The sequence below is a fragment of the Monodelphis domestica genome, chromosome 4 (assembly GCF_027887165.1).
Source record: "Monodelphis domestica isolate mMonDom1 chromosome 4, mMonDom1.pri, whole genome shotgun sequence".
Taxonomy (NCBI): domain Eukaryota; kingdom Metazoa; phylum Chordata; class Mammalia; order Didelphimorphia; family Didelphidae; genus Monodelphis; species Monodelphis domestica.
The window spans coordinates 366,110,686-366,133,391 of NC_077230.1; the positions used below are offsets into that span (position 1 = coordinate 366,110,686).

General features: G+C 39.0%; 1 protein-coding gene across 1 annotated transcript in view; it reads right to left on the bottom strand.

Annotated features, from left to right (window-relative positions):
• RHBDL2 (rhomboid like 2) overlaps positions 1-11,384 on the bottom strand; it is a 42,432-nt gene extending 31,048 nt beyond the window's left edge. Inside the window, exons 1-2 of the mRNA XM_007492828.3 lie at positions 10,943-11,384; positions 8,980-9,119 (exon numbers count right to left, since the gene is read on the bottom strand). Of these exons, the coding sequence (XP_007492890.1) occupies positions 8,980-9,119; positions 10,943-11,194 (392 nt within the window). The 5' untranslated portion in view covers positions 11,195-11,384. The remainder of the gene's footprint in view (positions 1-8,979; positions 9,120-10,942) is intronic.
• Between the last annotated feature and the right edge of the window lie 11,322 nt (positions 11,385-22,706).

A 22,706-nucleotide genomic window follows, 5' to 3' on the forward strand; every position in this document is an offset into this window, starting at 1 on the left:
AGTTCATGTAGGTCTTTCCAGCTATTTCTGAAGTCATCCTGTTTATCATTCCTACTAGCATAATAGTATTGTATCACCATCATCTACCACCATTTGTTCAGCAATTCCCCAACGAAGGTACATCCCTTTAGTTTCCAAATTTCTGCCACCACAAAGAGAGCAGTGTAAGGATAATTTTAGGGTTGTGACCTAAATCTAAATTAATTTTGGTCTCCAGGGAATATCCCAAATAAAATATCCAAGTCAGTTAGTAAATTTATGGTGGTTTAATTAATATAGAGGAAAGGAATTAAGGAGAAAGGAGAGGGAAAGGGTGTAGGATTTCTCCAGCCTGGCCTGTGCCAGGAGAAGTTCAAAGTCTTCCACCATGAGGTCTCTGAAGATTAGAGGCTTTCTAAGAGGGTAGTGTTTGGAAGGTAAAGGAGAAAGGATAAGCCTAAACTCCAATAGAGCTCAGTAAGATGCCTTACCTGAACTAGGCTACTCAGTTTCTCCCAGTATAGTATCAAGGAAAACTCACTGCCAAACTGGACAATAGCTGCTGCCGCCAGCCACCTCTCTGCCGTAAATGAGGCCAGAGAGAGGAAGTGATGTGAAATATACAGAGGGTTTTACATCACTTTCCTGCATCTCACCTGTACCAATGGTAGCTTAAGCTTGACTTAGGATAGCCCAGGGGTCTGTCAACTGTTTCTTATTTGCCATTTGCTAGCACATGTCTATCATAGGCCATCCTCCTAGATACTTAATCCTTAAGTATGGGTGTAGACATTCCTGATTTTGTTAGACTAAGTAGGGTGGAGTAATCTAAAGTTCACAGCAGCTATAAATATTTTTGTACAATTAGGTCCTTTCCCATTTTTTTTTATCTCTTAGGGATACAAATCCAATAGTGGTATTACTGAATCAAAAGGTATGTATTGTTTTATAGCCCTTTGAACATAATTCCAAAATGCTCTCCAGAATGATTGGATCAATTACAACTCCACCAACAACGCATTAGTTTCCCAATTTTATCACATCCCTTCTAAAAATTATTCCTTTCTTTTACTATTATATTGACTAGTTTAATAGATGTAAGTTGGTACCTCAGAATTCTTTTAATTTGCATTTCTCTATAATCAAGAGAGATTTAGAATTTTTTTTCATGATTACTAATAGCTTTGATTTCTTCATCTGAAAACTGCTTATTCATATTCTTAGATCATTTGTAAATTAGGGAATGGCATATTCTTATAAATTTGATTTAGTTCTATATCTATTTGAGAATTGAGACCTTCATCAGAAAAATTTGTTATAAAAATTTCCCTCAGTTTGTTGTTTCCCTTCTAACCTTGGTTGCATTGGTTTTATTTGCACAAAAACCTGTAAACCTCAAATTTTAATTTAATATAATCAAAATTATTCATTTTATATCTTGAAATGTTCTCTATCTCTTCTTTGGTCACAAATTATTCCCTTCTCAATAGATCTTACAAGTAAACTATTCTATCTTCCCCTAATTTACTTATAATGTCACCCCTTTATGTCCCCCTGCATTATCTTTAATGAAAATGGATAAAAATATGTGCAGTGAAAATTTAGCAGTGTGGTACACTGGGAGGAATGTAGGACTCAGACTACTTGAGCTTAACTCCCATCTCTGTCACTCAATAGCAGTTTACTCATCTATAAAATGGAGATTATGTCAAAACAACTCTGAGGTACCAACTAATACAAATAGAAGACTGGCTAATATGGCAGCAAAGGAAAATAATAAATGTTGGAGGGGATGTGGCAAAATTAGGAAACTAATGCATTGCTGGTGGAGCTGTGAATTCATTCAACCATTCCTGGAACTATGCCCAAAGGGTGCTACAAGACTGCCTGCCCTTTGATCCAGCTATACCACTACTGGGTTGGTACCTCATAGAGATAATAAGGAAAAAGTATTGTACAAAAATATTCATATTCACACTCTGTGGTGGCAAAAAAAAATTGAAAAATGAGGGAGTGTCCCTTGATTAGGGAATGGCTGAATAAATTGTGGTATCTGATGGTGATGGAATATTATTGTGCTAAAAGGAATAATGCACTGGAGGAATTCTGTGTGAACTGGAACAACCTCCAGGAACTGATGCAGAGTGAGAGGAGCAGAACCAGGAGAATGTTGTGCACAGAGACTGATATACTGTGGTACAATAAAATGTAATGGACTTCTCTTCTAGCAGCAATGAAATGATCCTGGACAATTCTGAGAGACTTGTGAGAAAGAACACTATCCACATCCAAAGAAAGAACTATGGAAGTCGAAATACAGAAGAAAAACAACTGCTTGATCACATGGTTCAATGGGGATATGATTGGGGACATAGACTCTAAACACTATATTGCAAATATTAATAATATGAAAATGGGTTTTGAATAATGATACATGTAAAACCCAGTGGAATTGGTTGTTGACTACAGGAGTGGGGAGGGATAACATGAATCATATAACCATGGAAAAATATTCTAAATGAATTAAATAATTTTTAAAAAAATAAAAATAAAATGGAGATTTATGTATCCTAGTTTCAAAGAGACTTGGATCTGAAGGGTTCGATCTTTTTTGTTTCATGGACTCCGTCCACCATCTGGTGCAGTCCATGGATGGTTTCTCATAATCATGTTTTTAATAGCTTAAAGGAAAATGTGTAGGATTACAAAGGAAACTAGTTATATTGAAATAGTTATTAATATATTTTAAAAATAAGTTTATGGACCCCAAGTTAAGAACCCTCTACAGAGGCAGATAGATGGCTCATTGGGCAGACAACCAGATCTAGTGATATAAAGTCGTGGGTTCAAATATGACCCAAGACATTTTCTAACTGTGGGACACTATGCAAGTCACTTAACCCCAATTGTCTAGCTCTTGCTGCTCTTTTGCCTTGGAACTGATACTTAGTTCTAAGATGGTAAAGGTTTAAAAAATAAATAAATAACGCCTGCTATATTCAAATGAATTGTAAAAGTACAAAATGTTACAGCTAGGAAGGATAAGGTTCAAATTTTGATTGACTTTCCCAGCAAGAAGTGATCTTTCATTTTTATGAACTCTTATAGCATCTTACTTATAAGTGTCTTATGGATTTAGAGTATATTTTGTATTATGCTTATCTTAATATATGTCCTACTAGAATGTAAAATCCATGAGGGCAGGAACTGTGTATGCTTTATTTTGGTGTCTCTCCCTAATCCAGTAGCCCCTTACCTTGCTCTGCCTAGTGTTTTTGAATAAATGAATAAATATAGAAAAAGTAAATCCAAGGACTATTGGAGGATAAAGTACAAGCCCACTAGATTGCAGACTGAATCACGAGTTTATGACATTCCAAGGGTGAGAAGGAATTATCATTGTAGTGGAGAGAAAGCTCTGGCTTTGGGGTCAGATGAATTGAACTCAAGTTTCAGATCTCTAACAGCTATTTGACCTTACGTTCTTTCTTTCTTTCTCTCTTTCTTTCTTTCTTTTTCCCTTTCTTCCTTCTTTGTTTCTCTTTCATCCCTTTTCATTCCTTCCTTCTTTCCTCCATCCCATCCTTCCATTCTTTTCTTTTTTGTCTTTTTTGTTTTTATTTATCAGTTCTTTCTCTGGAGGTGAGCATTCATTCACAAGTTGGTTTTCAAAGATTCATTCTATATCTGTATATAATGTTTTCTTGGTCCTACTTATTCCTTTCTTCATTATTTCATGTAGGTTTTTCCAAGTTTTTAAAAAATGAACCTGCTTGAGACCAGGAGAATACTGTATACAATAAAAGAAATATTATTATACAATGATCTGCTGGTGGAGGACTAAACTGTGATCAGCAAAGCATGATCCTAAGATATCCACAAGAAATCAAGGATTTTTTGAAGGCTAGAATTCATACTAGTTCTACCTCCTTAATAGAATGATGGCAAGCATCAGATTAAAAAACTCATGGAAAAGGGCTTTGAAAAGTACAAAGCACTGTGAAATTGTAAAGTGGGATTGTTGTAATCTGTCATCAAGGACTCTGGAATAACAATAACAAAAAAAAGGATAATCACAAGAGACTCATGATGGAAAATGCTCTCCCATAGCCAAAGAAAGAACTGTTGGAGTCTGGTTACAGATCAAAGTATGCCATCTTTCACTTTATTTCCTTAATGAGTTTTTTTGTTGTATGTGTGATATGTGTCTTCTGTCACGTTATAAACAATATAGAAATGTGTGTTACATGAAAGCACTGTTATTACCTGTATCACACTACTTAACGCCTTGGGGAGGAAGAGTATAGGAAGGAGCGAAAGAGAAAATCTGAATCCTAAAATGTCAGACAACAACTGTCTAAAATTGTTTCTACATGTAATAAAAAAAAATAATAAATAAATAATTTAAGCTGTTCTCTGTATGACCTTGGGCAGAATAATCCCTTAAGCCCAATTACCCAGCTCTTCCCACTCTTCTGCCTTAGAACCAATGCTTAGTATTGATTCCAAAATAAAAGGTTGTTATAAGGAAGCACATATGCTCAAATCCTCTCTTCCTTATAACAAGGTAAAGGTATAAAAAAAATTTTAACCTGCTCATCTTCTCTTAGGATGCAGTAGTAGCCCATCACAATCATATACCACAATTTGTTCAGCCATTCCCTTCCAGTTTCCAGTTCTTTCCCATCATAAAGACGGCTACTATAAATACTTTGAAACATATAGGTTCTTTTCCTTTTTCCCTGAACTTCTTGGGAATCAAATCCAACAGGGGTGTTGTATAATTAGAATCTGTTACCCTAAAAAAAAACTACAATTCCCAGCAAAACTATGATTCCCAGCACCCCACTGTCTTCCTGTCATTACACTGGTAGACAGGATATAAATTCTGTGGAATTCTGTCTCTTGCTCTCTTCTCTTCCTGCGAGGGCAGCTGTGGACATGGGACTTTTGAACAGGTAGAAAAACTTAAGTCACGTGGTTCTATTTTGCTAGATAATAAACTTTATAAAATATAATACTTAAGTATTAATTTAAATTCTACAGTATTATTGGGTCAGAGATTATACCCAATTTTATAACTCTGGGCATCATTTCAAATTGATTTCCAAAATGGGTCCACCAAAAGTGTATTATTAGTATCCCAATTTTCCCACATCTCCTCCAACATCTGCCATATTTAATTTGGGGGGGGGGGAGTCCTAATTCCTCCTGGTAAAATGAAGTCAGGAATTTTCAAATTTGCATTTTTAGAGCAATACTGATTTTCATCTAATTTCTACAATTCCTTCAGGATCCAACTCAAATCAGGCAACTTGGTGGCACAGTAGATAAGAGTATCAGATTTAGAGGCAGAAATCAATCAATAAGCATTTATTAAATGCTGATTTTGTACCAGACCTTGTGTTCAGATAAGAAGTCCTAAGTTAAAATCCTGCCTCCTGGGGCAGCTAGGTTACACAGTGGATAAAGTGCAAAGTCTGGAGATGGGAGATCCTGGGTTCAAATCCAGCCTCATATACTTCCTAGTTCAGTGACCCTGGGCAAGTCACTTCACCCCCATTGTCTAGCCCTTACACCTTTTTTGCTTTGGAATGAATATTTAATTTAGATTCCAAGATGGAATGTGTCAACATGGAATCTAGAAACCCCAAACTTATAGCCTAGTAAGATCTGATGAACCCCAAGTTTCAGGACTACATTGTAAGTTGGAGACCCCAAAGTTTGTACTTGTTCCCTGTTCCTGTGAGAATCCATCCTGAGGGGAATCTCAGGCTAGCAGTTTCAGACTGAATAATGGACCCTATTGTATCAGAGACCCTTTCCCAAGAAGACCCACACCTGGGCAGGGACCATCTTTTTAGTATCCATTGTAAGCAACCCCTTCCCTTAGACCAGGGGTCCCCAAACTTTTTACACAGGGGGCCAGTTCACTGTCCCTCAGACTGTTAGAGGGCTGGACTATTAAAAAAAACAACTATGAACAAATCTGTATACAGCTGTCTGGGATAGCAGAGGCTGCAGCACTGGCTGTGATGGGTCTGTCACACCTTGCACAGGCCCATCACTGCCACCACTATACCAGGCAGCAGTATACACAGTGTGGAATCCCCTCCCCAAGACTGCCACTCACCATGCTGACATCTTCCATTGTGCAGCCATATAATCCTTTGTGCAACGCCTCGTTCTTGTTCAGTTACTTTCAGAACAAGGCTCCAGGCAAAGGATTATGTCACTGGAAGTAGTACTGTACATGAGCGTCGCCACACTTTGCAGTGCCTCCACATACAGTGCTCCTCTCACTGACCACCAATGAAAGAGGTGCCCCTTCTAAGAAGTGTAGTGGGGGCCAGATAAATGGCCTTGGGGGCTCCACATGTGGCCTGCAGGCCTAGTTTGGGGACCCCTGCCTTAGACCCTAGCCTCTAGCTACAATTCTTTTCCCAGACTTGATTGTATTCTGTCAGTATAGTTTGAACACTCCTATTTCCTTGTAAACATTGTAATGTCAATCAATCAATAGTCTTTCTCTGCCCCTGGTTCCCCCAAATGGTATATAGGTTCCCCAAATTCTTTTGTTCCTTGGAGTTGTCATCTAGCATGGTGGCACTCCCAGGTATAATGTCCCCAGAGTCCGGGGTGTAAACCCTGTAAAAGTTGTGGCGCCAGACTCTTGAGTAAAGGGCCAAATATTGGACTTATCCCTTTCCTGATTAAAGACTTAGATTTTCTGACTACTTTGGTAGTTCTGTGTTATTTCCAAGTTAACAAAGGAAAGGTTTTTAAAAAATCTGCTTCTTCCACTTCTGAACCACACAACCCTGGGCAAATTACTTAAACCTATCAGCTTTAATTCCTCCTCTATAAAATAAGGATAATAGTAGCACCTATCTTGAAAGGTTATTTGAGGATCAAATGAGATAGCTTATGTAAAGCACTTTGCAAACCTGAAAATTTTACATAAATGCTAACTAATATTATTAAGTGCCCTTCTCCCTCCTGCATGAAATCTTCCCAAACTGGTTTCTCCCTTTATCTATTGTGGGAGATAAAGTTCAGAAAGATGGCAGACTTCCTCTCCATTAATCACTAAGATGGAGTCAGGGAACCTTTCCATCAAAACAAACTAAGTTTCCTGTTCCCTACCTAAGCCCCATTTCAGAGAGGATTAAAACAGTCCTTGTGTTGATTGGTTAAAACCCACTTGAATAATTAGGATAATTGGTTTTTGTAAATTGCCTGTTGGTAAGATTGTAACTCTGAAGTAACCAGCCAATGGAGAATGAGAGGAGGGACTATCTTTGCATCCAAGACTATGATAATGGAGACTGCCTGCTCCAATACGTTGCTCTTGCTTGCTGGCTGTAACACTGCTAATGCTGGCTCTTAGGTAATCATTCTCTCCAGGATGAAATAAAAGAGCCTTAAACACATTGATACTGAGTTGGTCCTTCCTTTTATCTAATATCTCCTATAACAGTAATTATAAAATCACGTAATTCCCAGCTGATAGGGACATTCCACATGATTCCATTGTTCCCCCTTCATTCAGTTAGATAAGGGACTGCCCAAAGTCACATTAGTGTCAGAACCAGGGTTCACAGGCTGCCTCAGGTTGTTACTTACAGCTATAATGCTGTTGTTGTTCATCCTTTGTTTTCAAAGGGGACTATGTGAGGCTGTTCTTCCCACCTCAATCTTTCTATCATCCTTGAAAAAAAGGAAATTTATAGGAACAGCTGGGTGACTCAGAGAATAGAAAATCAGTCCTGGAAGACCTGAATTTAAATGTGGCATCAGACACTTCCTAACTATGTGACCCTGGGCAAGTCACTTAACCATAATTGTCTAGCCCTAAGTTCTTCCTGGAAACCAATATCAATTTTAAGACAGAAGGTCTTTTTCAAAGAAAAAGGAGCTTATTTTATCTTTTTTTTTTTAACTTCCCACAATGGGTGGAAAATCATTATGGGTGTTCAGCAGAACTCATTATGATATTCACACAACTGGGTCTAAAGAAGAATTTCAGCTCTTCTTAGTAAGTGTGACCTCAAGTTCATGGGAAAAGAGATCAGAAAACCGAGACCCTATTTCTGGCTGTGGATATTGCTAGCCACTGGCCCAAAGGTGTGTTACCTGAAATCTTGAAAGTTCCTCCAAGGTATTGCAGTCTCGAGCACAGACTCTTGTAGGCATATTGTTAATTGCTAGGATTTACAAACAAGATTACTCAAAGCACTCAGAACTGTAGAAAAGCTAGGTAATTGGAAATGGGTGCCTTATAAGCAAGACTGCTTATATTACTGTGTTCTCAAAGATGGGGCAAATGGGTTTATTGGGGTTCTCTAAAGGGTGAGAGCAGGAGGAATAACCTTCAACACAGTTCAGAGGGAAAATTTAAAAAAATGAGAAAAGCAAGCCTCTAGTTTGGATGTTTGTAAGACTTAAAATATAGGGCTGGAAAAGAAGCGTCAGAGATCATTTAGTCTAAGTCTTCATTTTATAGAGAAGGAAAGTGAGGAATAAAGAGAGAAATAATTTGCTCCCAAATCATCTATGTAGTAAGCAGCAGAACTGTGGAACTTCTGTATGGTAATGTCTCTCAGTGAATATGTTACATGTGTATGCATTTATTTATACATATATATATATATTGTTGTTGTTGTTGTTGTTTAATCATTTTTCAATCCTGAGCCACCCTTTATGACCCCATTTGGGATTTTCTTTACAAAGAACCAGAGTGGCTTGCCATTTACTTCTTCAGATCATTTTACAAATAAGAAACTGAGGCAAATAGGATAAAGTGACTTGCCCTAGATCACACAGCTAGGAAGGGTCTGAAACCAGATTTGAACTCAGGAATAAGAGTCTTCCTAACTCCAGGTATTCTATCCGGTGCACCACCTAACTGCTAACCTATATACATATATAAATAATAACATATTATATGTGTGTAAAATATTTTTATAATAGTATCCATTCCTGTCTCTTATTTCTTACCCAGCATGCACCATCATGTAAGAGAGGAACCTCCAAGCTTCTTGCCTCTTGTCAGGACGATAGATGAATGGACTGTCCCAGATGCCTATCTCCATGGTTTCCAGGGGCTTCCAAAAGGCATAGTAAATGAAGATAACAAGCTGGCAAGCAGTGACAAATAACATTAATGATACTTCATCCAAGTCTAAATAGTGACCCAATTCAACCCATAGATGGTGCCTTTATTTAAAATGGGGCAGCTGCTAAATAAGGTCCCCTGCAATAGATGGTCAAGAGTAACAAGATATGGAGGGCATCTAGGTGGCTCAGGAGATTGATAGTCAAGGAATGGAAGGTCTTGGGATCAAATCTGGCCTCAGATACTTCTTAGCTTTGTGCCCCGGGGCAAGTCACTTAACCCCATTGTCCAACCCCTACTGCTTTTCTGCCTTGGAACCAATATACAGTATTGACTCTATGATAGAAGATAAGAGTTAAAAAAAAATAAGAAGAAGACATGGATGGTTGTGACCATTTCATGCCCTTCCTTCCCCCTTGCTATATCATACTTCCTCCTCTAGATGTTAATGGTCAGTGAAGTCAAGGCCAGCCCTGGAAAAAATTGTGAAATTACCCAAATGCATATCTTCAGTTACAACCTTCTCTGTTCTACACCTCTCTGTCTAGTCCTACCCTCTTTTTCAAACAATCTCCTCTATCTCTATCAGGATCTGTTCTGATTTATCAGTCATTTACCTTTTAGTGTGATCATAAGACATTGTATTCATCTCATTTTGCCATGCTTAGTAAGCACTTAACTTCTTTTTAATTTATGCTGTTAAAATGGAGCATCCCTGAACAGATTTGAGGTGAAGGATGTTCTAGGGAAGATGTCTCAGCATCCTTGAAATCATATGGCAAAAACAAGCTCCATAATTACTTTGTCTAAACCTTGAGTCATTTTCAATGGCATCACCACTAGTTCTGTGGTTAAATCCTTTGAGAAATGTCATTTAATAACTTGGCAAAAGTGTGGGCAGGAACTCTTAAGTAACCGTAATGACCAATGTTGGTGCCCAAGAACAGATTTTGAAACAGCTTCCTTCTTCTTTCAGCAAAGAACTCTGCTGTCAGAACAAAGTCACTTTCTAAGTGGTTTTTGCTTATTTGTCCATGGTTGTTGTTACTGTGAGAGAGGGATCAGTGTTGAGAACTTGGGTGGGAGGTAAAGGAATTCTAGAATTGACTATGAGGTAAAAATAAAAGACATCAATTGACCTTTCTTTTCTTTTATTTTTTTTTTACATTTCCATTGTATTTAAAATTTTTTTTAATATTTTTCCATGCTTACATGATTCATTTCTCTCCCTCCCCCTTCCCAGAGCCAACAAGTAATTCCACTGGGTTACACATGTATTATCACTTGATACCTATTTCCATGTTATTCATTTTTGAAATAATCTTTTAAAAAACAAAACCCCACATCCTATACCCTTATAAACAAGTGATACGTCATATGCTTCCTTCTGTGTTTCTGCTCCCACAGTTCTTTCTCTGGATGTGGATAGTGCTCTTTCTCATGACTTCCTCGGGATTGTCTTAGATCACTGCATTGCTACTAGTAGCAAAGAATTGACCTTTATTTTTAAATGGGCAGAATTCTGAGAGTACCCTCACCAAAGAACTGTTGAGATAGAGGGAGGGGGTAAAAGTGATGGCTGAAGAGGCATTATGGCCAGGACTAGGAAGGGAAGGAAGAAAGAAAAATATGGAAAAGTCTGAAAAATGAGCTGAAGAGGGTGTGTTCTGGCCATTACTTGGTAAAGAGTCTGTCTATCACTTGCCTTTTCTCCTCCAAGTTCATTCGATTCCCCTGTCCCTTGTGGATGTAGGCTGCAAGAGGTTGTTTCTGTTCCCTAGGAATGTTTATATAAAGACTCCCTCTCCTCTTCTTCCCCTCTTCCCTCCCCATAAGCACATCTACCTGCATAGTACTGATGATGGTGATGAACACAGGAGGTGGGAGACATTTGGCTCTCTGCCTGTAGATTCCTCGGGTATCTGCAGGAAGAATCCACCTTGAGATGGGTTTATGGATGTTTTGACACCATGCATCAAGCATTGTTCCCTTTTTTCTCCTCTTTGGTCTCCATATTTCTTTCTTCTCTTTCTCTACCTTGTTTTCTTCCTTATTCAGATACCTTCTCCCCATCTTGACAGCATTTTTAGAGGTCATCCTCCTGACTCCTGCTACCACCTGCTAGATTATAGGGACCCGTCAAGACAAAACAGATGACCATAGATAGCTATAGCCTCAGCACACTGGCCAGCACTCTCTGTGGCAGAATATCAAGGGTTTTCCCCCTGGTTCATCAGCTACAGTTTGGATTTCCTCTCCCTCTCCCTCTGAGTTGAGAACTGGCTGCTTGGTGATGCAACTAACTGATCTCCACATGCCTGACACTCTCATAATCTCTTCAGACTCATTGTCATGTGTATAATTGTGACAAAATTCCAAAGACATCTCCAAATAAAGGACTCTTGGCAGGAGCCATTGGGCTAGTTCACTGCTACCACCCAAGCGATTAAAGGCAAGTGTCCTCTTCATCCTGTAGCATTCAAGGATCTCCACCATCTAACCTCATCCTCCCTATATATCAACCTTTATTTCTTCTACTCTTTAGGTAGCAGTATGGGAGTGGAGGGTATTGATGGACCGGCAAGAACGGTCTCAATGCAGTGGCTCCCCTAAATTTTAATCTTTACATCTCCAAACCCTTAAGTATAGGTCTTGTTGTTCTAATCTATAAGCAAAGATGGTAGGTTCTACTTATTCTGCTATAAGAAACTTTATTGATGAAAAGGCTCTGTAGGTCAAAATAATAGAGGAGACTTACCAGAATATTTTTCAAAATGTCAGAAAAGATTAGCATAATCATCTGAAAATACCATTGTATAACTAAAGTTGTATAAAAATCATATAAGCTCATAGGATTCAGAGCTAAAGTGGACTTTGTGGGTCACCTAATCCTACCCCCTTTATTTTATAGATTAACAAGAGCAGAGAATGGAAAGGATCTGATACACTCAGGAGAATGACCGTGCCATAAAGTTCTCCAGTCCAACCTTCTAGCCTTGGGGATGGGAGTATTGACTTGGAAAAAACACAGAACTATTAAATAGTCAGAAAAATCACTCTATAATCAAGGAAAGGGGTTCAGTGTAATAGTAGGCCTTCACACAGAGCTGCACACCTATGCCTACGTAGAGTCCGAGGATTGAACTCTGGTCATTCTGGACACTGTCCCCTGGGAAAGCCAATGGAGCTAGATTGGACAATTACAAGGAACAAAAGAATTTGGGGAACCTATATACCATTTGGGGGAAATCCAGGGGCAGGGAAAGATGATTGACATCACTTTAGCTACAAAGAAAATGGGAGTGTTCAAACTATACTGACAGAATACAATTAAGGTGGGAAAAGACTCATAGCTAGAGGCTAGGGACTAAGGGAAGGAGCTGCTTACAATGGATACTAAAAGGGTGGTCCCTGCCCAGGTGTGGGTCTTCTTGGGAAAGGGTCTCTGATACTATAGGGTCCATTATTCAGTCTGAAACTGCTAGCCTGAGATTCCCTTCAGGGTGGATTCTCACAGGAATAGGGAACAAGTACAAACTTTGGGGTCTCCAATTTACAATCTAGTTCCAGAACTTGGGGTTCATCAGATATTACGAGGCTATAAGTTTGGGGTTTCTAGATTCCATGTTGACAGGAGAAAGGTATAGACATTTTAAGTAGTACTTACTAAGCACTTTACAAATATCTCACAATCCTGGGATATAGGGGCTTATCATTATTCCAATTTTACAGCTGAGGAAACAGACAAACAAGTTAAATGACTGGCCTAATTTCACATAGCTAGTAAATGTATGGGGCTGTATTTGAACTCAGATTTTCCTGACTTCATTTCCACTTTACCTTACTAACTAGCTAACTAACTTAACTGACTGACTGACTAAGGGAACTTACTACCTTCTCTAAGCAACATATTAAGCTTTTTTTTTAAACCCTTACCTTCTGTCTTAGAATCAATACTTTGTATTGGTCCTGTTAACATAGAAATAACGCAAAACTACCAAAGTAGTCAGAAAATCCAAGTCTTTAATCAGGAAAGGGAGAAGTCCAATATTTGGCCCTTAACTTAGAGCCTGGCACCACAACTTTTACAGGGTTTAACACTCTGGACTCTGGGGATATTGTCCCTGGGAGTGCCACCAAGCTAGATGACAACTCCAATGAACAAAAGAATTTGGGGAATCTATATACTGTGAAGATTGGATCTGGCTCTCCCCTGATTGTAAGAATGAAGGTACTTAGTTCTTCCTTGATTGTGAAAATTAAATTGTAATCCCCTGTCTGTTTTTAGATTTAATCTCCAAAGCATAAGCACAGCACTCAAAGTTGAGTATGGAGATCTACTCATTTTGGATTTAATCACAAAAAGTGGGAACACCCATTTCACACATTGAGTGGAAGGTCTGTGACCCATGTGTGAAAGAGTGGGCAGTCCTGGAGCAGAGTGTCCTCTGTGATTGTAAGACATAAAATTTTAGGGGAAGTGATGCAAGAGAAAAGTGGAGTTCGATTTGGAACTTGACACACACTTAGAGAAACCTCCTGTGAAAAGCAGTTCTGCTAGACTTCTGCTGGAGGCTACTGGCAGTTCTACTGGAGTTGAGGCTGATGAAGAAGAAGTTGATAAAGAATCTGCTGATTGAACTGACATGTAGGGAGTGTAAAGGCTGACTCCCTTTCCCTTGGCCTTTCTGAAGGCACCCGCCTCTGGAGAAGCCCATTGCCTTGGGACTCCTTTCCCCTGGCTGCTACCTCTGAATTCCTGCCTGGCTCAGAGGAAGCTGGAGCAGCTATCTCTCTCCTTTTCTTCTCTTTCTCTCTTCCTTAATATCTTCCCTCTACTGTAAGATAAACTACCATAAATTCCATTCTGACTTTAGTAATTCATTTGGGATTTAGTAATTAAATCCCTGGTGACCAACTAAAATATTATTCAGTCCAACCATAAATTTAACAATACTTTTTGGGGGATCCAGGGGCAGGGAAAGATGATTGACATCACTTTAGCTACAAAGAAAATGGGAGTGTTCAAACTATACTGACAGAATACAATCAAGCTGGTGAATAGAATCATAGCTAAAGACTAGGTAAGGAGAGCCATCCAGTGGTCTCTCAGAAGGTCCGAGGTTTTTTCTCTGTCTAAGTGTGACAACCTGGTGGAGTAATGGAGATGAGAGACACTTTGTACTCAGGCCCACATGCTTAGGTGTCACACAGTGTTCTGCCATAGCACAGAGGTTTGTTTTTATATATTTTATATTGGTGATTACATACTTCTTTGATACACAATCAATTTTCTACATATGTGTTTCTACAGTACTTAACAACAGATGCATAGCCTAAGGAGATAGTCAATGAAACATTGTTGCTATAGATGAATGGGATAAACAGGGTGATCTAGAGGTTAGTTCTCCCTGACCTAGGAGAATCATTGTTACTTTTGGTCAGCTTTCACAATCAGTCACAATTACTTAGGAGATGGGTAACAAAACATTTCGATAGGTACATGGTTAGAGGTCAATTTAATGACAAGATTTGAGGTTTTCCTCAATTTACAAATTCTGTTTTTCTTGTGTTACTTTAAAGCATTTGGCAACCTTGCTTTGTTTCTGTCCATCAACAAATTCATTGGAATGTGATAACTGTAAGGAAAGATTTATTATAGTGCTCAAGCATTTGGCCAATATTTATAGTATGGCCCTGAAGTGTATCTGTGCTTGAGTGAGATAAATGAGGGGTAATGGGCAATAAACTTTGGGCTTTAATTCTGTAAATGCAATCTTTTGGGGTAATAACCTAGAGGGATTAAAGTGAGATATATATGTATTGACCCTATAAGTATTTGTTCTCATAATATTTCTCCTGTATTGGGGAGAGAATAATAATCATAACAAGTCAATTAGTAGGGGAAGTTGGAAAGAGAGAAGTCACAGAAGGGGGTTATTGGGGGGCTTTTGTTCTTGGGGGTCTGCCTTGTAGTTCCTGCTTCCCAGACTATGACCATTGTGGAAAGGAAACTAGAAATAAGTTCTGAAGTTTCTGCCACTGTGTTGGAACAAGCAACAGTGGGAATTTCAAGAGAGAAGAAATTGTCAAGACTGACAGTTGGTGGGGGAAGGGGCAACTGGGAGTGGAAGTTGGGTCTTGTGACTAGCACTTCCTTCCTGCCGACTTTACTTCCTTCCTGGTGTTGGAGGTGGGAGGAGTGAGGAGCTCGTTCAGCCCAGTCTGGAATGGAGTGCCTCTACTTGTTTCAGTCATAAGATTCAGGCCCAATCAGCTCTTAAGGTTAGAACTTTCCTTGGTTGCTTGCTGTCTACTGCTTAGATTCTGAATTTGGCAAAGCTAGGACAGATATAGAGTAGACAGAAGTGGGAGAAACCTTCCACCAGCCTGTGAGGCCTGGCCTTAGCTCTGAAGCTGAGAAAACTTCAACCTTATTTAGAGACATCCCTCGCCCCTCCTTCCTGATATCTCTCCAATCCAAACTGGTTATCAAAATTTCTCTTATTTGAATTCGCAGTCAGATAAGTGGACTATCTTTTCTGGGGCATAGAGGGAGCTGAACATCAGTTCAGTCATTCAACAACAAACAGTCCTTATTGGACTCCTGCTGCTTCCTCTCGACAGGGGGCATATCTCTCCTTTGCCTCACTGAGCAATATTCCCTCTCCCCTCAACTCCTCCATACCCTGCTACAAACCTTCCTTATCCCCCATTTTTCCAATCCTTATCTCTCCCATAAAATATTACACCATGTCAACCAGTGGGAGGTCTGTTGGCTCTCCACAGCTAGGGTCTAAGGGAAGGGGCTACTTACAATGGATACTAAAAGGGTGGTCCCTGCCCAGGTGTGGGTCTTCTTGGGAAAGGGTCTCTGATACAATGGGGTTCATTATTCAGTCTGAAACTGCTAGCCTGAGATTCCCTTCAGGGTGGATTCTCATAGGAACAGGGAATAAGTACAAACTTTGGGGTCTCCAACTTACAATGTAGTACTGAAACTTGAGGTTCATCAGATCTTACTAGGCTACAAGTTTGGGGTTTCTAGATTCTATGTTGACAGTCCCAAGGCAGAAGAGTAGAAAAAGCTAGGCAGTGAGGATCAAATGACTTGCTCAGGGTCACACAGCTACGCAGTATCTGAGGTCAAATTTGAACCCAGGATCTTCTGTCCCTAGGTTTGGCTCTCAATCCACTAAGCCACCTAGCTGTCCTTCATACTTTGAGACAGCCCTAATTGTTCAGGTATTTTTCCTTAAGTTACAAAGCCAAAATCTACCTTGCTGTAATCTCCCCAAGTTCTGTCCTATGATGCCAGGCAGAATCTACCTAATCTTCTTCCCAAATGATAGCATATTTTGGAAGAGTGAAAGGAGTTAATATAATGGAGGAGAGAGGAGCCAACCTAGGCTGTAGCAAGGGGGACAGCTAGACAGAACTGGGCCAAGAGGTCAAGAAGATCTCTGGGGTCTGGGAAAGAGCAGTGAGGCATATTCAAGCTCCTCCTCTGACCCACCACTTCCCAGTATCACCTTCCTCAGTTAATTCTCTGAAAGTAGAGACTTTCTATATCTACCTGACTTCTCAAAGGACAAAATATAGTCACCTCTTTAAAAAAAACCAAACCAAACCATTATCTCAGTTCTTGAATTCTCATAAATTGGCCACAAAAAAAGAGTGACATGAGAATCCTTAAAGCTCAGCCCAGGAGGACAGTGCCTAGACTAAAGAAGCAGTTTTTTCTGTGGAACTCCACTGACCTCTTCCTTCCACCGGGAGCAGAAAAAGGGTAGAAATACCTAAAATCAAACCTGAGCCATAGGGGGTCAGAAACTAGAGAGAAACAAGGAAAATTTCCTTTGAACCCTGCACATGAGTCTTATCCTGATGCCACTAGAATTCCTCCCTTGACTAAAAATAAAGCACTTTTATTTAGTTGGTATCTATCATGTATTTACTTCCCTTGGCACAAATTGTTTCCTTCCTATAGGATGTAAACTCCTTGAGAGAAAGGCTTGTTTCATTTTTATCTTTGTGGCCCCCTAGCCTGGCACCATTTTGGTCTTTGTGGCCCCATAAACCTAGCACCATTTTGGTCTTTGTGTCCCTATAGCCTACCATGATTCATGATACAGAATTTATGTTTAATAAATAGTCGTTGAGGGAGCAGTTAGGCGGCTCAATGGATAGAGCTACAGGCCTACAGATTGGTGGTCTTGGGTTCAAATATGACCTCAGACACTTCTTAGCTGTGTCACCCTGAACAAATCACTATATCCTGTTTGCCTCAGTTTTCTCACCTGTTAAAAAACTGTCACTTGGATAAGGTGACCTCTTTTGAAGCTGGGTATGCTCTCATGTCCCTGGCCACTTTGCTTAGTATTTCTTATCATATAGTCACTTAAAATTTTGCTGTGGCTCTGTGAGTGCCAAGCCAGCAGTCTCTCAGAGGGTGAGGGTCCTCTGCCTAAATGTGATGATCCAGTCAAATAATAGAGTGAGAGACACTGTGTGTTCAGGCCCATGTGCATAGGCATCACACAGCATTCTGCATTGGCACAGAGGTTCGTTTATTATATAGGTTAGTGAGTACATACTTCTTTTGCACACAATCAATTTTCTACATACATGTTTCCATAGAACTTAACAACAGATGCAAAGTCTAAGGAGATAGTCAATGAAACATTGTTGCTACAATAGAAAGAGAGATAAATGACATAAGTAGGGTGATTTGGAGGTTAGTCCCTCTTGACCCAGGGAGAATCATTGTTACTTTTGGTCAGCTTTCACAATCAATCACAATTACTTAGGAGATGGATAACAAAACATTTCATAGCTAGGTACAAGTTTAGAAGGTCATTTGAGACAGACCAGATTTGGGGTTTTCCTCAATTTACAAGTTCTATTTTCCTTGTGTTACTTTAAAGCACCTGGCATTGTTGCCTGGTTTCTGTCTGCAGTGGAGTGTGTCTTGAAGGTGATTGATGATTGATGTTCTTGGCTTGCCTGGCTTGTAATGGGAGTGAATGTAACTCTATGGAGAGGGAAAGGAATGAGGTAATGGGTAGTGATCTTTAGGTTTTAATTCTGTGAATATAATCTTTTAGGGTAATAACCTGGGGGGATTAAGGTGGGATATATGTTTATTCTATAAGTCTTTGCTCTTATATCATTTCTTTTATATTGGAGAGAGAACAATAATCATCCATTAAGGGAAGTTAAAGAGAGAGAAGTCACAGAGGGGGATCAGTGGGGGCCTCATTTTCCCAAACTGGGACCCTGTCAACCAGTGGGGGTATGATGGCCTCCAGCAGTAGCCTTGAACTGATAGCCTACAGGCCATATATTCCAAAGCTTCAGAAATAGCTCTGCAGAATTTAGAGGGCCTTCTGGTGCAGTGGGATAATACTCTGGCCTGGAAGTCAGAAAACATCCGTTTGATTCATCATTCCCATTTAGTTACTGTGCAAACTTGAACAAGTCATTACAGGAGTTCTAAGATTCCTTCTAGATCTGTGACTACTAAAGTCTAATTCCCTCTTGGAGGTATGCACGTTGTGTATGCATATACTTCCTTTTTTGCTAGAACCAAATTCCCTTTGCTACAAAGTTGTCTGGTAAGTGCTTATTTGGTTTGAGGCAAAATTTCCACTTAATAAGAGTTCTCAACCCTCTATGGATAGATTTCAGTGGGTCTGTGAACTTGGTGGGGAAAAGTGATACTTTCACTCATCTCTAACTGAAGTCTGGCATTTCCTTCAATGACTTAAAAGCATGATTCTGAGGAGTCAATAGGTTTCACCAACCAGCAAAAGGGGGCAACAAAACAAAAGAGTTAAGAATTCTTGATTTTCAAGTAATATTAGCATATTTCTATCTGTGTTTCATACATATTCATTCTTGTCTTCTTTCCTTTTTTTCAACTCTTACTTTCCATCTTAGAATCAATACTGTGTATTGGTTCCAAGGCAGAAGAGTGATAAGGGCTCACACCTAGGAAGTGTATGGGGTCAAATTTGAAACCAGGACTTCCTCTAAGCCTAGCTCTCAATCCTCTGAGCCACCCAACTGCTCTGGTCCTATCACTTTTTGAAGCAGCTGGAATACACTTAAATGTCCCAGGCTTGCATAATGATTTTAAAATCTATAAAGGGAAGTCACTTAACCCCCATTACCTAGCCCTTACCACTCTTCTGTCTTGGAACTGATACATGTATTGATTCTAAGGTGGAAGGTAAGGGTTTTTAAATCTATAAGGAGTGCTTTTAAAAATTTCTTATGAGTATGAGCATTTCCCCAAATGTCTATAATTTTCCCCCCAAGGACTCAGTATTTCCAAATGTTTTAACATCTACAAAGGCCATGCCTCCTTGAGACATTTTTTATATGACAAAAGAATATGGAACCTTTTTGTCATTTGGAGTAAAAGAAAAGGATGTATCCTGTGTTTCAACCTAATCTGGCTAGATATTATGCAGAGAAATGAGCTCTAGATCTGGAATCAGAAAATTGAATGAGAAAATTTGCTAGCTGGTGCCCTTAGTCAAGTCATTTCCCTACCTTAGGTCTTTCCCCTTTTATATTAGACAAGTTTGGAAGAGATGATCTCTAAGGGCTCTTCTAAAACTCACTCCCATCTCTCTCCTTTTGTCCCCTCACACAACCACCATCCTTGGTCCAAGTCCTCAATGCCTCTCACTTGGACTATTTTGGTAGCCTCCTAATTGGCCTCCCTGCTGAAGTCTCTCTCCCCATCCAATCCTCCACCCAGCTGCCAAAGGGATATTTCTAAAGCATAGATCTGACCATGTCACTCTCTTGCTCAGTAAACTCCAGTGCCTCCCTCTTGCCTCTAGAACCAAATACCAACTCTTGGTATGGAAAACTCTTTGCCATTTCCAATATATATTTCTAGACTAAATTTATATTACTCCCCTCTATACAGTCTACATTCTAGACAAATTGATATGCTTTCTGTTCCCTATAAACCATGAATTTCTTCCCTGCTACAGCATCTTGGAATCCCCAGTTCTCTTCAAGACTCAACCCAACTTCCAAGTCCCACATGAGACCTTTCTAGAGATTCTCCCTAGTTGCTCTTGCCCTCCCCACCTTGTATTTACTTAGTACAAATAATTTTATTTTTTTTCTTATCTATATACAGTCTCTTCCTTCTCCTCCCCCAAGCAAAATAACTAGATTTATATAAACATATAATCTGCCAATGATATAGATTTAAGACTTGAAAAGGATTATATATCTGTTATCTCATTTGATCCTTACAACAGCCCTGGAAGGTAAATGCTATTATTATCCCCATTTTATAGATAAAGAAACCAAGGCTGAGAGGGGAGGAGAAATGAGTTGCCCAAAGTCACACAACTAATAAATGTCTGAGGCAGCATTTGAATTCAAAATCTTATGTTCCAATAGAATGTAATCTTCTTGGGTCAAGAACTACTTTTTTTTCCTTTATATCCCCAATGCCTATCAGAGTGCCCTTGCACTCAGCAGGCACTTAATAAATGTTTATTGAATTATGCCCAAATAATTCTAAAACTATGTATACCCTTTGAACCAGCAATGCCATTATTAGGTCTGTTTCCCAAGGTAATCAGGGAAAAAGGAAAAGAACCTACATGTTCCATGACCAGCAACCATATAACCACAGCCACCATCATCCAATCTACTGTTCTGGGGTGTTATGGATTTCTAATTGATCATCTTTACTGAAATAAGTGAGGGGGAGGCTGGGAGAGGTGAGGGTCTGTGCTATGGGTGCTGTTTCCCGCCATTAGAAATAGTGACAGCCATCTTAATTTACATAAGGAACGCCATCCTGCAGCAGAGTGCAGACTCCATGTCACCACTATTACTGTTGTGCATCTTTATTAACCTCTATTTCTGCTTACTAACCCTTCCCTTTCCTAAAAGACATGTGCCATCTTGTGGTCAGTTAGGCTAGTTAACCCCTAATTGCCTGCAGGGCTAACAGGCTATCTATAATTGTAAAAGAAGTGGGAGTAGCAGTAGCTGACCCTTTCAAGAGACATGGACCAAGATGTATGACATTGTTGAAAAAAATGGCAGATCATTTTGCATTCTATGTAGTAAGCAGAATGTGGAATATAAATAGGCATTTTGAAACTAATCATTCCCAGCTCTTGAAAAAAAGTGAGGATAAAAGGAAGGAATACATTTTCAGGCAGCTACACCTTTATAAGAGCCAATCTAATTCCATCCTTAAATTTGTAAAAGGCTCTACAAATTTAATATCTGCAAGTTTGAGCATTGCTCATTCCATAGCTCAGCTTGGAAAAGCCCTCAGTGAGGGAGAATTCCCCCTCCCTTTCACTTATTTCACAGCACCCAACACAAGTTAAATAATATCAAGACCAACAAAAGAAACCAACTGACAGATGAACAAAGAAGTCACTTAGCAGGTAAGTTAAATAATTAGTTTTTGGTTTATTAAATACAGTTATATATTACAATTATACATTTTTGTTATTCAAACTATAAATATCGCAAAATTATGTTTTTTTTTTTTCTCAAAGTGACATACCACTCGAGTTATGCTCAGTTTTTTGGCAAATTTTGACACACCAAGCTCAAAAGGTTGCCCAACACTAAATTAGGGAATGGCTATAGAAGTTGGGGCATATGATTGTGATAGAATATTACTACACATAAGAAATGATGAATAGGTTATTTGTTTATTCATTAGTTTTATCTCTATTTTATTTTAATAACAAATCTCCACATAAGTTTTCCAAATTTATATGAATCATGTTGTCTCCTCCCCTCCCAGAGCTGACAAGCAATTCCACTGGGTTATACATGTATTATCACTTAATACCTATTTCCATATTATTCATTTTTGTAATAATCTTTTAAAACCCAAACCCCACATCCTATACCAATATAAAGAAGTGATAAATCATGTATTTTCATTGGTGTTTATACTCCAACAATTCTTTCTCTGGAGGTGGATAGCATTCTGTCATTAGTCCCCCAGAATTGTCCCAGCAGGTTAATTTTTTTAAAAACATGAAAAGACCAGAAGAAGTTATGTAGAATGAATATGGAGCTTGAACTGAACTGAACCAAGAGAGGCTTATGTACAGCAACAGAAATATTACTTGGAGAATGACTGGTGTATGCCCACCTCCAGAGAAAGAATTGATAAACAGAAAAATATGACAGTTTTATACATTTATACATTATACATTTATACATACATACATATATAATTTTTAAGAATATTTTAACATTTAAATTTTAAATGTTAAAATAAAATTATGTCTTTATTGCAGGGAGAAGAAGGAGGAAATATCTAGGAACTTTAATATAATAAACAAATAAACACTTTTTAAATTTTTTTTAATTTTTAATTTTTTTAATTTTATTTTGTCAATTTAGAACATTATTCCTTGGTTACAAGAATCCTATTCTATCCCTCCCTCACCTATCCCCACCCTTCCTGTAGCCCATGCACAATTCCACTGGGTATTATATGTGTCCTTGATCAGAACCTATTTCCATGCTGGGATGTTCATTTAGAGTCTACATCCCCAATCATATCCCCTCAACCCATGTAATCAAGCAG